The sequence below is a fragment of the Chinchilla lanigera genome, unplaced genomic scaffold, assembly GCF_000276665.1.
Source record: "Chinchilla lanigera isolate Chin_1 unplaced genomic scaffold, ChiLan1.0 scaffold00059, whole genome shotgun sequence".
Taxonomy (NCBI): domain Eukaryota; kingdom Metazoa; phylum Chordata; class Mammalia; order Rodentia; family Chinchillidae; genus Chinchilla; species Chinchilla lanigera.
In genome coordinates this window covers 4925800-4940590 of record NW_004955460.1, presented here as the reverse complement: position 1 = coordinate 4940590, position 14791 = coordinate 4925800, and the positions used below count along the sequence as shown (strand labels likewise).

Sequence of the window (14791 nt, the reverse complement as noted above, 5' to 3'; positions counted from 1 at the left end):
AGGAAGGAAGAAAGAAAGAAAGAAAGAAAGAAAGAAAGAAAGAAAGAAAGAAAGAAAGAAAGAAAGAAAGAAAGAAAGAAAGAAAGAAGGAGGAGGAGGAAAAAGGAGAAGGAGAATAAGAACAAGAACGAGAATGAGAAGCAGAATGAAAACAAGAACAAGAGGAAGAGCGAAGGTGGGGGGGGAGGGGGAATGGAAGAGAAAGAGGAGGAGGAAGAGGAAAGAAGAAGGGCAAATAAGAGGGGGAAAAGAAGAGGAGGAGGAGAGAGAGAAAAGAAAGAAGAACAGGAGGGAGAAGAAGAAAATCAAAGTAACTGCTTCATATAGTTGTCACGAATATTAAAACTATGTGCCTGGCACATAAAAGCTTACATACATTTTACTGAAATACCAGTTCACTAATTTTATTGTGACTAATTTTTGATTAAAATTCTATTATGTCATTATTTAGCAATATCCTTATAATCCGTTTCATACATTGACGTTGAACTATAAGAATACATCCTTAGAAATGAAACTACATCAGAAAGTTTGCCAAAAAAAATTAAGTACTCTCATGTAAAGGCTTTGCCGGATGGCTCTCCAGGAAGCTGTCCCAGCAATGGGACAGAAGAGCCCTGCTCCCCACAGACTCATCAATGCTGAGTTTTATGGTACTTTAAAAAAAAAAAGTCTTTGAGCATTTAGAGGAAAAGTAATGGCATCTTCCTTTGACTTTCTGTAACTGTCTTGGATAATGTCAGTGGATAATCATTTTTTTTTCATATTGATTACCCATTGGAATTCTTTTCAGTTACTTTCCTTTTCAAATGTTCTGTCCCTTCTTTTTGCAAAGCCAGGATCAAACCAGGGCCTTACCCATGGGCAAGTCTGCCACCATCTGAGCCACATACATCCCCAGGCCTGCTTATTTTTTATTTGACCAATTGATCTCCACTCAGTTTACTTATTGGGCTCTTTATATATGTTGATTTAATTTCCTTAAATATATTGTCAAACTCATGGCAATTTTAAACATGTCTGCAAGTTTTGCATTTTTATGAAGCCAAATTCCACAGTCTTTCTCGTTTTTGCCCTTTGGGGTACCTTGTAAAGACCGTGTCTACCCAAGAGTAGGGACTAAATCTATTTTGCTTTACTCTAGAACATGAAAGTTCTCCCATGCATGCCTATTTAGATCTCTACTGTACATGTCTGGAATTAGAAAAGAGAATAAACTATGACCTTAGGACTCACATTTTTCTGTTTGGCCAGTTTTCCCAAGATCCCTGGTAAGAGAATCCATCCTTTCTCCACTCACTCCAAAGTCGGGCTGCCTATGAAGCATCAGATTTGCCAGTACCCTTGGCTCTGACTGGGGCAGGGAGGTTAGAGATGCACTGATTAAGGGAGAGCAGGTTTAGGCTGAGCTTATCTCCCACTCCACCCTCCTCCCTCATCCACTGGCCTCATTCCTCACTTTCCATGGCAAAGGCCAGATGCCAAAGCCAGGGCCTCTCTGTTCCCTGCGCTGCACACGGACAGGGCTGCAAATGCAGCTCCTGTGGGCAAGCCACAGGCAGGCCCAGCAGACCCCTCTGCTGTCTCTGCCTCCTCCCCTTCTCCCTGCAGCAAACGGGCTTACAAGTGACTCCGTGCGTGTTCTGTTCTTGGGTTCTGTCCTCCCTCAGGATGTAAGCCAGCAATGGCTTTTCCTGCACAAAGTCTCAAGCTCCCTCTAACTAACAAACCTTCCTAGAAATCTCTGGCATGTGGGTGGCATTTATTGTTAGTTCCCTGCATGAAGGCAGATGTACTTTGTCCTCCTATATCTTGACAATCACAGCAATGAGAATTTGGAGGTGGGTGGGGTGAACACCTGTGTTCAAGTACCCTACTTGCCAGAATGCCACATGGCTTTGGAATTAACACACAATCCTGTCTCTTGCAAATTCCAAGAACAACCTGTGCCTGGGAACAGGCAATACGCAATGCACACACATTACCTTTGATTGCTGCTAAATACCCTCGGAGCTCTCGCTGAAGTCTGGTACCCTCTGCCTGCAAAACACACAAGCACAGAGATGCTAAATATCCCACCTATATTTTGCACACAAACACATAAGAAGCAATAAAGCTCAAAGCTTTTGTTGCCAAAGGTTTGTTCTTTTATTAGTGTATATTAGTTATACAGAACAGTACATCTCATTATGGCATAGTCGCACATGCACATAACATATTTGGATAATTCCCCCTTTGCTCTTTTTGGCCCCTCCCGCTTACTTCCCTCAACTGACCTAATAGTCTCCAGAGGCTATTTATGATGAAAGAACATAAATATGTGGACAAAGACTAAACAAGGTAATAGTGTCCATCGGTTTACATATGTGTGGAGATTTCATCCCGCTTAAAAGAACAAGGCAAATAAGACTTTGCTAAGAGTAGAAAGTGCAAATGAAAGAGCTATCACTTCTCTTATTTTGACACTTGGGAAACAACAGAACAGAACTGATCTCTATTAATCACGGCAGCCATGTGGGCATAGCATAAATGGCAGGTCCAAACTGAGATCACTGCATTCTGCAGTCAGTGTATCTCAGAGATAATAGGTTTTAGAGACTTAGTACAAAAAATAAGATATCTCATTCATACATTTTATATTGCTTATATCTTAAAATGATAATACTTCATGCGAGTTTAAAATTATTTTCACCTATGGTTTATACTCCTTTAAATGTAGCTCTTGGCACATTTTAAATTATGTGTGCAATCTGCATTGTATTTCCAAAAATAAACAGAGAAATTGCTAAATCACAAATTTTGACAGATTAATTTAGAGTAAGACGAGGAAATGGCAACACAGGACCAGATGTGCAGGCAAGGAAGCAAAGAGGGACCACACAGCGTGTTACTAAGTAATCTCACCCCTGTGGACAACTGGAGCCCAGTTACACCAGGGAACTCAGACACACAGTGCCACCCAAACACCCCACAGATACCCTGCATGAGGGGAAGGAAGCTGAATGTTTATCTGTTGATTCCTGTCACGCATTGGTAAGAGAGAGCTCTAGGGGAACACAGTCCTTCAATAGCCAAGGACAGCCACCAGCCAGTCAGCCTGTGGGCTTGGAAAAGGTAAGTGCCCCTGCCCACAGGATCTGCTTTACCACTGCAGCTGAAAATACTGAACCTGCATGCATGTTAACTGTACAATCATTGAACAGAATTGCAAAAAGAACGACTCCACCTTGAGTTCAGCAGTAAGACAGCAGCTACAATAGCCATATTCAGCTCAACAGGAATGTGTCAGAACTTACCGGAAAGGGTATACGGACCTAGTTCCTCAATAAGTCACAGCTGAGTAGAACTAAAGTAGCTAAATGAACAACAAAGGTACAAAGCCACATACGAGGTGTGATCTAAAGTTACAGTGAATGTTTAAATTTTAAAATTTACTATAGTAAAAGACACATTGCCATTTATCCCCCTTCAAAATCTTCACCCTTGCTTTGAACACACTTATCCCATGGTTCTTGCCACTTTCTGAAGCAGTTCTGGAGGTCCTCTTCCATGAGTGTCTTTGGTTGTGCGACTGTGGCTGCCTCAACATTCTGAATCAATTCAAAACCTTTACCTTTTTTGCTCACTTTGACTTTACGGAAGAGCCAGAAATTTCATGGTGCCAAATCCACTGACTAAGTTAGATGAAGTAATTGATAGAAACTGCCATAATCTTTTTGAATCAATTCAGGATATTAAAGCAGCTGTGAACAGATACTCACAAAAGAGAACTTCCAGAACTGCTACAGAAAGTGGCAAGCACCATGGGATAAATGTGTTCAAAGTGAAAAGGAGGGTTTTGAGGGGGATTAATGACAATATTTTATTGCAATAATTTTTTTTAACTTTTAAACATTCACGATAGTTTTTGATCACAGTTCATAGCTCTGCAAAGACAGAGTATTTTGGGGCATGAAACAATGACAAAATGCCCATAATATTAGAAAATATTACTATGATGAATATCAAAAAACTCTGAAAAGTTATGTTTGCCTTAAGGCTATGGTTGCCTCTAAGAGTGCCTATATAGAACTGCAGAGTGCAGGGTAGAGTGACATTATTTCTAAGAAGTCTGTGTAAATTTCAGGTAAGGCTGTCTGCACTTGAGTCAAGTTATGGCTATTTTTGCAGCTCAGGAAATTCAGTTACTACCAGACAAAAATTCATGGTTTATTTATTTGCTGTCAAATACAAATTTCAACCAGAAAAGTTCTTTGCAGGATGGAAAAATAGAAACTCATCAGAGTTCTGAACCAGCAACTTCCTTTCTCTGATTTCTACATGATTTAAAATCAAAACTCTAGGTTTCTCTTGTCTTGCTGAGCCATTCAGAAATCTACTGTGAAGGCAAAATGCCACCAACTATATGGGACAAAAATAAATCATAGTAGATTTCCAAAATAGTCAATCATAGTAGAAAGTGATTTCCAGGGAAAGAATCAGGAGAACAAGAGAAAATGCTGCTGATAGACAATTGAGAAAGGGTAGGGAATGGCACAGTGATGCACACCTGTAATTCCAGCACTCTGGGAGGCTGAGGCCAGAAGATTGTAAGTTCAAGCCCAGACTTGGCAACTTAGGGACTTGGCAGACCCTATCAAAATAAAAAGCAAAAAGGGATGGGAATATAGTTCAGTGTGAAGGCCCTGGCTTCAATATCACAGTGTTTTAAAAAGTAGAGGATGAAGAGGATCCAGATTTAAAACACTTGGAGCATCAATACCACCAAGAAATAATTGTGCAAAGAAAGAAGCTTCTTTTCCCACACTGACTATCTATTGTATGACAAGCACTAAAGCAGGCTCTGACTAAAGTCCACTCTAATCAATAGTATAACTTTTCTGTGTTCAGTTATCAATGGTCAATCATGGTCCAAAAACATTAAAGAGGGGAAAAAATAAATCAACTTGTAAGATTCAAATTGTAGGACACTCCTAATAATATGATGAAATCTTGTGCCAGATATCTGAACCATCCCTTTGTCCAGTGTATCCACATTGTATATGCTACCCACCCTTCAGTCATGTAGTACCTGTCTTGATTATCAGATCAATTGTCAGTGAATTGCAGTCACTGTCTTCAAGTAACCTTTATTTATTTATTCTACTTTATTCTATTTAATAATGACAATGGTGACAATGATGTTGGTCATTCAGATATGAGACAAAGTGCTCACTTTAAGTTCAAAAGAGAAAATTCTTGATTTAGGAAAAAAGAAAATTCATATGCTGAGGTTGCTGAGATCTATAGCAAGTTCATCTCCTACTATATTTAATTTACAAATTAATTTTATGTCTTTGTATGGAAAAAACATAGTACATATTGAGTTCAGTACTGTCTGTGGTTTCAGGCATCCACTGGGGGTCTTGGAATGTATCCCTCTTGAGAAAGGAAGGACAGCTGTATACAAAAAAGTAGAAAAGTGTGGACTTGGGAGGTAATTACTGTCAGCCTGTACTGCACCTCCCTGTCAGATCTGTTTGGGGAAAAAGAGTCTAGTTTCTCTTCAAATAACATCACGCTGTGTTAAGGCCTTTACCTAGCCAATGAAACATGAGTGGAAATGATATGCACTACCTTAAGCCAAAGCCACGACAGCATCACATAGACCTGCCATTTCTTTTCCCTCTGCCATGAGCCCAGTAATGTTCAAGCTTGGGGCTACTTCTCCAACCCAGATTCCTGAATAACTGGAACATGCAGATCATTGCTGCTCACATATTCAAGAGTGATTACAAACATCTATTTGGAAAGCCACTGTGATATGACTAGCACAGCATTTACATTGCCTGATGAAATGAATGATTACCAGTAGGGAAATGGTCACAGATGGAGAAGTTTGAAATCCAACAGGAACAACAACAAAAAGCCCACGGGCTTTAATGAGCAGAAAAGCACTAAAGGCTTTTCTGAAGAGAAATCAAACTGGGAAGAGTACAGACAAAAGGGGATGGTTAGACAATGGAAGCCTGTGTGATGGGAAGAAATGGGAGTGGAACTGAGAAAGAGAGAAGTCAAGCCTCAGAATCATCTGTCCCATCAGATATCAGACAACTTAGAGACAACTGTCTCTGACGTTTGATATGTGATTATCTCAGATAGAGCTAGATCCATGCCAATCCAAACGCTAGGCCTTTGATGGTACAATTAGGTCGGTTTGAATTCTCCCAAAGTCACGTTTCTCAAACTATCTCAGTATGGACTCGGAAGTGCTAGGGCACATACAGCCACACATAAACCTAAAAAATCTCTCTGGAACATCATTTTATTGAGGTAGAGGAGGAGCAAGTGTGAGTGATACCATTATTTTACAATCACTGTGATGTTTAAACTTAACTGTATCAACTTGGTTGGTTTAAAAATGGAGATTAGGACCAGAGATATAGCTCAGCAGCACAAGCACCTGCCTGGCAAGCACAAGGTCCTGAGTTTGATTCCCAGTACCAAAAAAAAAGGAGATTAGTAAAGCATAGCTCTGGGTGTGTCTGGGTGGATCACAAAGGCATGACTTTGGATATTATATATGGTCTTTGGTCCCTTCCTCTTCCTATTGCTGTTTCCCTGTTCTGCTTCTCAATGGCCATGAATTGAGAATGCTTCCTCCACCACTCCCTCCCACTATAATTCTGCCTTGAAATCAGACTGCCATGAACTAAATCTCCTGAAGCTGTGAGCCAAGTTATCTTTCATCCTTTAAGTTGTGTTAGATACTCTGCCCCAGCAATGTGGAAGCTGACTGATACAACCACTGAACCATCTGCTGTAAAGTAGAATGAAAGACTGCACAGATATGAGTCCCAGAACCTCACAGACATCTCCAAATTTTACCTGCCTGTCCTGCTATGCATGGACCTTCCATGGAAAACTCTGAGAGGCACTGAGCTAAGACAAGGTTCACTTCCCACCCAGAGGGTACTTTGCCCTCAAATAGCATGCAAAGTCCACCATGAAAATGTATGGCTCAGGATCACCAAGATTCTTCAGAATTCCTAGAAATAGCAAAGAATAGCAAGAAAGCATACCCTTCCCAAATATCCAAGGAACCAAGTATGTCAAATGAAGGCCATAATGAAGTCATTACCACTTCTTTCCAAAGAAGAAAGAAAATGAAACAATTCAGGCTCCAATCCATATACTGGATTCATCTTACCAAAGGGAAATAACAATGGCTTTATAGAAGTGAAATAAGGATCTCAGAAGAAATTTTTTATATGAGTGGAAACAAGTTCAAATTTTAAAAATGGTGTAAATAGATGAACTCAATTGAAGTGGATAAGCTGGAGACTAACTTGAAGGACTGCCTTGTTTCCTGATTATTAAAATCTTTAATTTCCTCATGAGTACGAAGGTCTCATAAATCATTCACTCATAACTACATTGAATTTCATCTAAAATTCTGCATGAATCCAAAAAGTAAAAACACAATGCACTGGAGAGAAATTCTTCACCTACAACATGCCAGGAGTGGAATCTTCTGCACAACACCTATTGCCCAACAAAATTTCCTTAGTATCATAATTCTGTGTGAGCCACAGGTATGCTAAATGAACAATTCCTTGTTCCTGTATGTACACATTTGGCCGGGACATGCATCTGTGGTATGTACCAGGATCTCTGCCATTAGTTAGCTGTGTGACTTAGGGAGAATAGTGGATCTCTAAGCCTTATTTTTTTATCTGAAAATAATAAATAGCACAGCTCCCATTAGCATTATCCTATATTACTTTGTAATGGTATACCTTGTTTTTTCTCTTCTTCATTTTCCTTACCATTCTCACTACTTTCTCTATATTTCAGCCATACTGAACATCCCCAAGAAGCCCCACTTTCTGGGAAAGGCTCTTCCTGAGTTTGTTTCTGTAACATCACCTCATCCTGATGTTTGCTTTCTGCGTCCTTTCCTAATGATCCCTCTTATCTGCTCTGACGTTTCCTCTGTATGCTCACCTATCCCAGCACTCAACACCAGTTCTCTTTAAGTTAACAAATTCTTATCACTCTGCTCAGATTTCACTGAACTTGAAGTGCACTCCACACTCCTCTGAAAATTATCATGTCAATAATTCAGACACGAATTATGTATTCTGTGTGTGTGTGTGTGTGTGTGTGTGTGTGTGCGCGCGCGCGCGTGCGCAGAAAGCATATCCAGAGCTCTCCACCCTTGGGAATACATTTCTGTGTTTTTCCTTCGATTTCTTTGCACCATTCTCAACAAGATGAAAATTTGAATTGTTATTCTCTTTCACAATCACAGCAACAGGAGAACCAGAGAAACTATTATAATCAAGCTGTCTAAATTGCCTAGCAATGCTCTTTGGACAATATCCAAAAAGGATCTTCCACCTACAAAACTCCTTGCCCTGCCATATACTGTAGCAGAACAGCCAGGCTCCAGTGTTGGTCAGAAGTCTTTATTTTTTTTCAGTTGCATAATTTATCAGTGTCAGAAGCTGCCAATACGAGGCTCAGCTGGTTCCCCAGGCTTCACTTTCCTCCCACACAGCCTGAGGGAGTTGCAGTACTTTCCTGTCCTCATTAAAACAAATCACCCACACCTCGCCATGGGCTCGCACTCTCCCAGGATGGGAGAGAAGGATCCAGTTCTCCTATTTGCATGCTTCACTGCTTTCCTGGAAGACAAGCCAGGTCATTTTAGGTCTCATCATGAGATATCAAAATTTAACAGACAAGGGGATGTGGTTGCATGCACCTATAATTTCCTACACTCTGGAAGCTGAGGCAGGAGGATATCAAGCTCAGCCTGGGCAATTTAGCCTGCTTCAAAGAAAAACAAAATTGTAGATCCAACATAATATAAAGGTCCTGGGCTCAATCTCCAGTACTTCCAGAAAACAAAACAAAACACCTTATAATGGTTTCAAAATCACTCTCTACAGTCAAAAAAACTTTTATTCCCTTGTGAGTGAGACTTTGAAGCTGTTCCTTTATTTCTTATACCAGTGGGTGCCTCTCACTGTATCTTCCCCTATGGATCAAACTTAAGCTAAAAATCCAATTAAATAGTGAAACAGTACAGCTTGCACATTAGCAGAGAATGTTTCAGGGATCTTTATTACTCAACACAAAGAAACCATATTTCAACCTGCTTTTGAGTTGTTTAACACCAGGCTGGTCTCCTGTGACACAGTTCCTTAATTATTTGCATATATGTCACGGAGTTCCATGTGGGGTGGAAGGAGCGGTTCCCGGACAGCCTGGCTCTGCACAGCTCATATTTGTAAGGATCATTAGCAACTTGCACAGCCCAGACACCAATTCAGTTCTCAGACATTGAAAGGCGAAGTCAGTACCATGCCAAAGAAACAGCTACAAACTGTACTGCATCAAAATCTGCTTCACACTGGTAAGTCCACAACGAGTTGAGAGCCTGAGCCCAGAAGATTGAAAGTTCAAGCCCAGCCTGAGCAACTTAGGGACTTAGTGAGACCCTGTCTCAAAATAAAAGAATAAAAAGGGCTGGGGATGTAGCTCAATACAAAGGCTTAGGGTTCAATCTCCAGAGGAGAAAAAAAATGCATATAAAAGAGGGATGGAAGGACTGTCTCCAAATTCAGCCGAGTCCATGATAAGAAGAGCAATACAGAATCTGTTGGTTTGTAAGTGCTGAACTTTGAAAGCAGGACTGGAATATGATGAGAGGAATGACATCTGGAAATTAGTAAATCTAGTTGTTTATGTTTAGTTACACTAAATTCTGAAGTGCTAAATATGTTATTTAAATATTCACTCCTATGACTTACAGATAAATGAGGAATAATTTTGATAGCTTACCTTTATCCAGGTTATTTCTGCCCAGAAGAAAGAAGCCTTGATTAAGCTCGTAATTTGATTAATTGTGGATAAAATGCATAGGAAAAAAGTAATGATTTCTCATGAACTAAACAAGGACCACAGCAAGCATGCTACAGTCAGGGGCACTATTCCCACATACAACCATGCTATGCACAGAACACGTCTGAGCAAGGCTGTGTACGACCACGGTCTGAGACACAAACCCAGGAGCTATTACTAGTGAGATTATGCAGGCCTACCAAATACCTCAAGGCAATGGGTGTTCAATACCTGTTAAGCAGCCAGGCTTGGTTATGCACACTTATAATCCCAGAGGCAGAAGGATCACAAATTTAGCAACTTAGTGAAATCCTGTCTCAAAATTTTAAAAAATTTAAAAAGGGCTGCACATGTAGCTCAGTACAAAGGCCAAGGTTCAATCCCCAGTACTGCAACTTCAAAAAATAACTAAGTAAATCTGTCAAACAAGCACGATCTTATTGAATTATCTTATTAAAATATGATAAGTATAATTACTGGTTTACTGTTACAGTTAACTAATTATAAAAAAGGGAAAGAAGAATAGGAGAAAAATATCAGAGACATAAGAAAACTCTCCCCTGAGGTCACCTCTGTGATTCGGAAACTAACTATGGGGTGGCAGGTAGAAAGGGCGCAGGTGAGAGCCCCTGGGCAGCCCTAACAGACACGGAATTGGGGACCTGAGAAGACGAGACGTCACACAGCTATGATTTCACAAAGCTGAGTTCTGTCATCTCGGTGACCGTGAACTTACAGACATCTCAATCATTATGTTATTATTTTTGGCCTTTGCTGATGTTTTTCTCTTGAAAAGAGCTGAAGTAACACATTAAAATTAAAACAGGCTTGATGTCTCATATGTCAGACAAGTTAACTGAATCATGAAAGTGAGGTTAATAACGTTTTGGAGCTATCAGTTTTGAAGCTTAGAAGAAAATTAGATTATCAAGCAGCTGAACTATAATGAGACCGTAATCAGCACCTGGACTAAAGATGACTAATAAGACTTGATATCCAAACCCACTTGCGATCAAAGACATTAGGCCGCCAAGCACTGCAGGAACTCCTGGTGTGCTGGGAAATGGGGTGCACCCTGTGATGAATTCTGGGGCTGTTAAATTAGAAGAAAAAGAAAGGGTTTTAAAGGTAAAAGCTAAGTCTCTGAAATTCACATTTCCATTTCCTTGCTTTGAGCTCTTTGTAGTTACAGGAGCTGCCATTAAGAACCCAGCAATGATTTTATAAAACAATTTCTCAGAGTTTTGGATAGCTTTTTGGTAGATGTTAATGCAGAAGATATGAGAGACAAGAAATAGAAGTAGATGTGTGAAACTATAATGCATGGTTTGTGGAGGATGGGGAAGACTGAGGGGAAAGGAGGAAAGCACCAAGGAGAACATCTCAGTTTCCATGACTGCAGCCAAGGTTTGTGGCCTGATCCTCAGCTCTCGCTGCCATCAACTCCAAGAACACTTAGGACCCGAAAACCAAATCAGACATACTCGCTACCCTTCAAGAAAACAAAATTAGAAAGCTAGTTCATAATCACTTGAACAGTTTCCCCATTCCTTTTGTTTTTGCAGAACTAGAGATCGAACGCAGGACCCACCAGATGGCTCTGTGGCACAAGGGAGATCGAACCCAGGGCCTTTGCACTGAGCTACATTCCCATCTCTCTTTATTTTCCACTTCGAAACAGGGCCTCCTTAAGTCTTTAAATTGCCCATCCTGGACTCCAACTTGCAATCCTCTTGCCTCAGCCTCCCAGAGTGCTGGGATTACAGGCATGCACCACCACACCTGGCTCTCCATTCACTTTCCTTACATCAACTAATTTGAATTTATACCCATCTATACTCAGATCTTTGGGAAAAGCTAAGCCACTGTGTGTGTGACAGAACAGAACTGCCTAGTTAGGACCACTAAACTCATCACAGCATGCAGGCTGCCCATAGCTGGAAGATATGCTGTGCCCTTCTTAGCTTCTTAGGTGACCAAGTTCATGTTTCTTTCAAAGCCTCTTCATTTTTCCTGTTTGTATGTGTGTATGTATGCATGCATGTGTTTGTGTGTTCATGGGCATATATATATATGGGCATATATATATATATGTGATTATGTGTGTGTGTGTGTGAGAGAGAGAGAGAGAGAGAGAGAGAGACAGACATATGGTACTCTGGGGCACTATTTAAATTTCTTTTCACCTTTGCCTTAATACCTAGAGCACAGTTTAGACTATATTAGAGGAGGGATGACCAAGCCAGAAATCAAAGGAAATGCAATAGGACCCCCACTCCAACCATCCTTCTTCCTGTGGTTCATTCCTCAGTGTCCCTTTCTGTAGGTGTGGATGGAAGCTGTCACTATAGTATTCTTTCGTGACCAATTGGACAGGGTACAAAAGCACCTGCCATGTTAAAGGCCAGAGATGCATTAATGAGAGAGAAGGCAGCACCACGTCTGTTAGGACTCCAATCAGAATACAACTTCTGGAATGATTCTTAAGCAGCCACTTAGGTTGTCTCTATCACCTTGCTATGGGTGCCGAAACAAAATGCCACAGACTGGGTACCTTTCAATAAGGGACATTGATTTTCTCACAGTTATGGAAGCATAAAGCCCAGGACCGAGAAGCCAGAAGTTTGGTGTTCCCAGAGGTCTCTCTCCTTGGCTCACAGATGGCCACCTCTCACTGTTCCTCACATGGCTTTTTGTCTCTCTTTCTTCTTCTAGGGACACAAGTCTTACAGGATCAGGGTCTACCTCAATCCCCTCATGTTAAATCAACGTCTTCCTTAAAAACCTTGTCTCCAAGTACAGCTCCACTCTGAGGTAGTGGGGGTTAGGATTTCAACACATGCACTTGGGGGAAACACAATTCAGCCCATGAATAAACAGTGTCCTCCATGGAAGTCATTAATGTAATATGGCAGTAGAATCTCAAGGCCTAGCACTCACTAAGCGGTCACAGTGCTCCAGCAATGGTCCCAAGTGTCACAGCTCTGTAACGTGTCTCACAAGACTCACTGGAGTCAGCACAAATAAGAAGCTGAGGCCCAGAGGCTGAGAATTTGTCCCAAGCCACAGATCTGAAAGACAGAAAGCTCATGCTGGAATCCAGGCAGTCTGTACTATTTAAGCCCTATGCCTCAAGAGCCTATGTGTGTGGCCATTTCTCTGGATATTTCTGTATCCCAGGCTGTAAAGATACAGCTGCAGACCACGATGGGTGAGGCTGTCCAAGACGAACCAACTGCTGATCAATGAGCACCATTTAACTATGGGCACCATCCTTGGATACAGTCCCTATCTATACACAAAAGGTACCAAAATGTTCACATGTTTTTCTGAGAAGTTCGTGATTCCACAGAGCATATTCCATGTGATTCTGGTCACATAGTGCTTAAATCTATAGTCACTGGGATCTTACCATCTGGCTTTAAAATATAAGCTCTACCACCACTACCTGTGCAGTACTGGGGAAGTGTCATAGCCTCTCTAGTCCTCATCTATAAGATAAGGATGATCAAAGGACTCACCTCCTTTAGCTATCATGAAGACTGAGGGCAACAACCCCTGTGAAGGGTCAGCAGGTTACTGGGCTCATGCTAGGTGTCACTATCGCTATTCTACTAGTTACTCTTTAAAATGACAATCTGTGCCAAAAGTAGGTGCTTCACCAACATTTGATGCAGCTGAGTTTTGCCACATGTGATAATGCAAAAGAGTATCTTCATGAAGAATATACAAACCTCCCTGAAACAAGCTCCTTTAGGAGTCTAACACTTCTTCATTTTTCATTTTTACTTCTAAGTACGAAACACACAGTCAAGTTTTCCAGAAAGTTTTTTATAGCTTTAAGTTATGCAACATTAGAGGATCCCAGAACACAAAAGAACAGTTTATCTGCTTAAAAATGGATATGAGAAAAATCAAGCCAATATGATAAATTGTTTTCTGGAGAAATGAGAATTCTAGCATGAATACCAAGAGCCAAAAGAATAATCAAGCTCATAAGCAGAATGGAAGTTTTTATGACTTATGCTCAGTTTTCTCATAGGTAAAGTACAATGGTAATTATGCATCGCTAGGAGAATCAAGAATGCAGTTACCAAATATTTTATAAATGCCAAAGTCAGACTTGAGGAAAGTCTTTAACAAATACACCATATCAATGCTTTTGTCAAAGGCAATCAGATGAGGCTTGCAAGTGTGAAATTTATAAGCTCTTTAGAAGATTTTCATCAATAATCAGGCATGGGAACATATTTAAATAGTTATACAATTAAGGAAACCATTGTCTGTACTGCATCTATAATGTCAAGCCTATACCCAAGTTGTTTACCTCAAAGGATGACTCTTTAGAGACACAAGTGAATGATCTGACTCAAAAGTCTGGAAAGGGCCCCAGAAGTCTGTTTTTTGTTTATTGATTGCAGTGATGAGGATTGAACCCAGGGCATTTAAACTGAGCTACATTCCTAGAACTTTTCATTTTTTAAAAAATTTGAGATAGGATCTCACTAAGCTGTCTAGGCCGGCAAAAACTTATAATCCTCCTTCCTTAGCCTCTCAGAGTGCTGGAATTACAGGAATATGCCACCATATGCAGCTAGGAATCTGTGTTTTTAACTGTGAAATGAGTCCTCCTTCTTCTGACTATGGAGTTGCTGTCCATGGTGCTGGATGGAAGAACGAAAACAAATCTCCAAGAGATGGTTATTGGAAACCTCTATTACAGTTCTTTGCTTTATCCACCACTTAGCAAACATTTACCGTGTTGATGCATATTCTAGTATGTAGCTCTACTATTAAACTGCTTTAAAAAAACACTTAAGCATATGTCTGGTTCAGCCACCCTAAGACATTCCTGCTAACACACCTCTTGCATTTAGACTACTATTCCAATGGCAAAGCC

At 40.6% G+C, this 14791-nt stretch overlaps 1 protein-coding gene across 3 annotated transcripts in view; it reads right to left on the bottom strand.

The window, feature by feature from the left end:
• The window catches only part of Amph (amphiphysin), a 219913-nt gene that overhangs the window by 83722 nt on the left and 121400 nt on the right, over window positions 1-14791 (bottom strand). For all 3 annotated transcript variants that reach the window (XM_013521259.1, XM_005397735.1, XM_013521260.1), the window contains one exon: window positions 1986-2040. In XM_013521259.1, the coding sequence (XP_013376713.1) occupies window positions 1986-2040 (55 nt within the window). The remainder of the gene's footprint in view (window positions 1-1985; window positions 2041-14791) is intronic.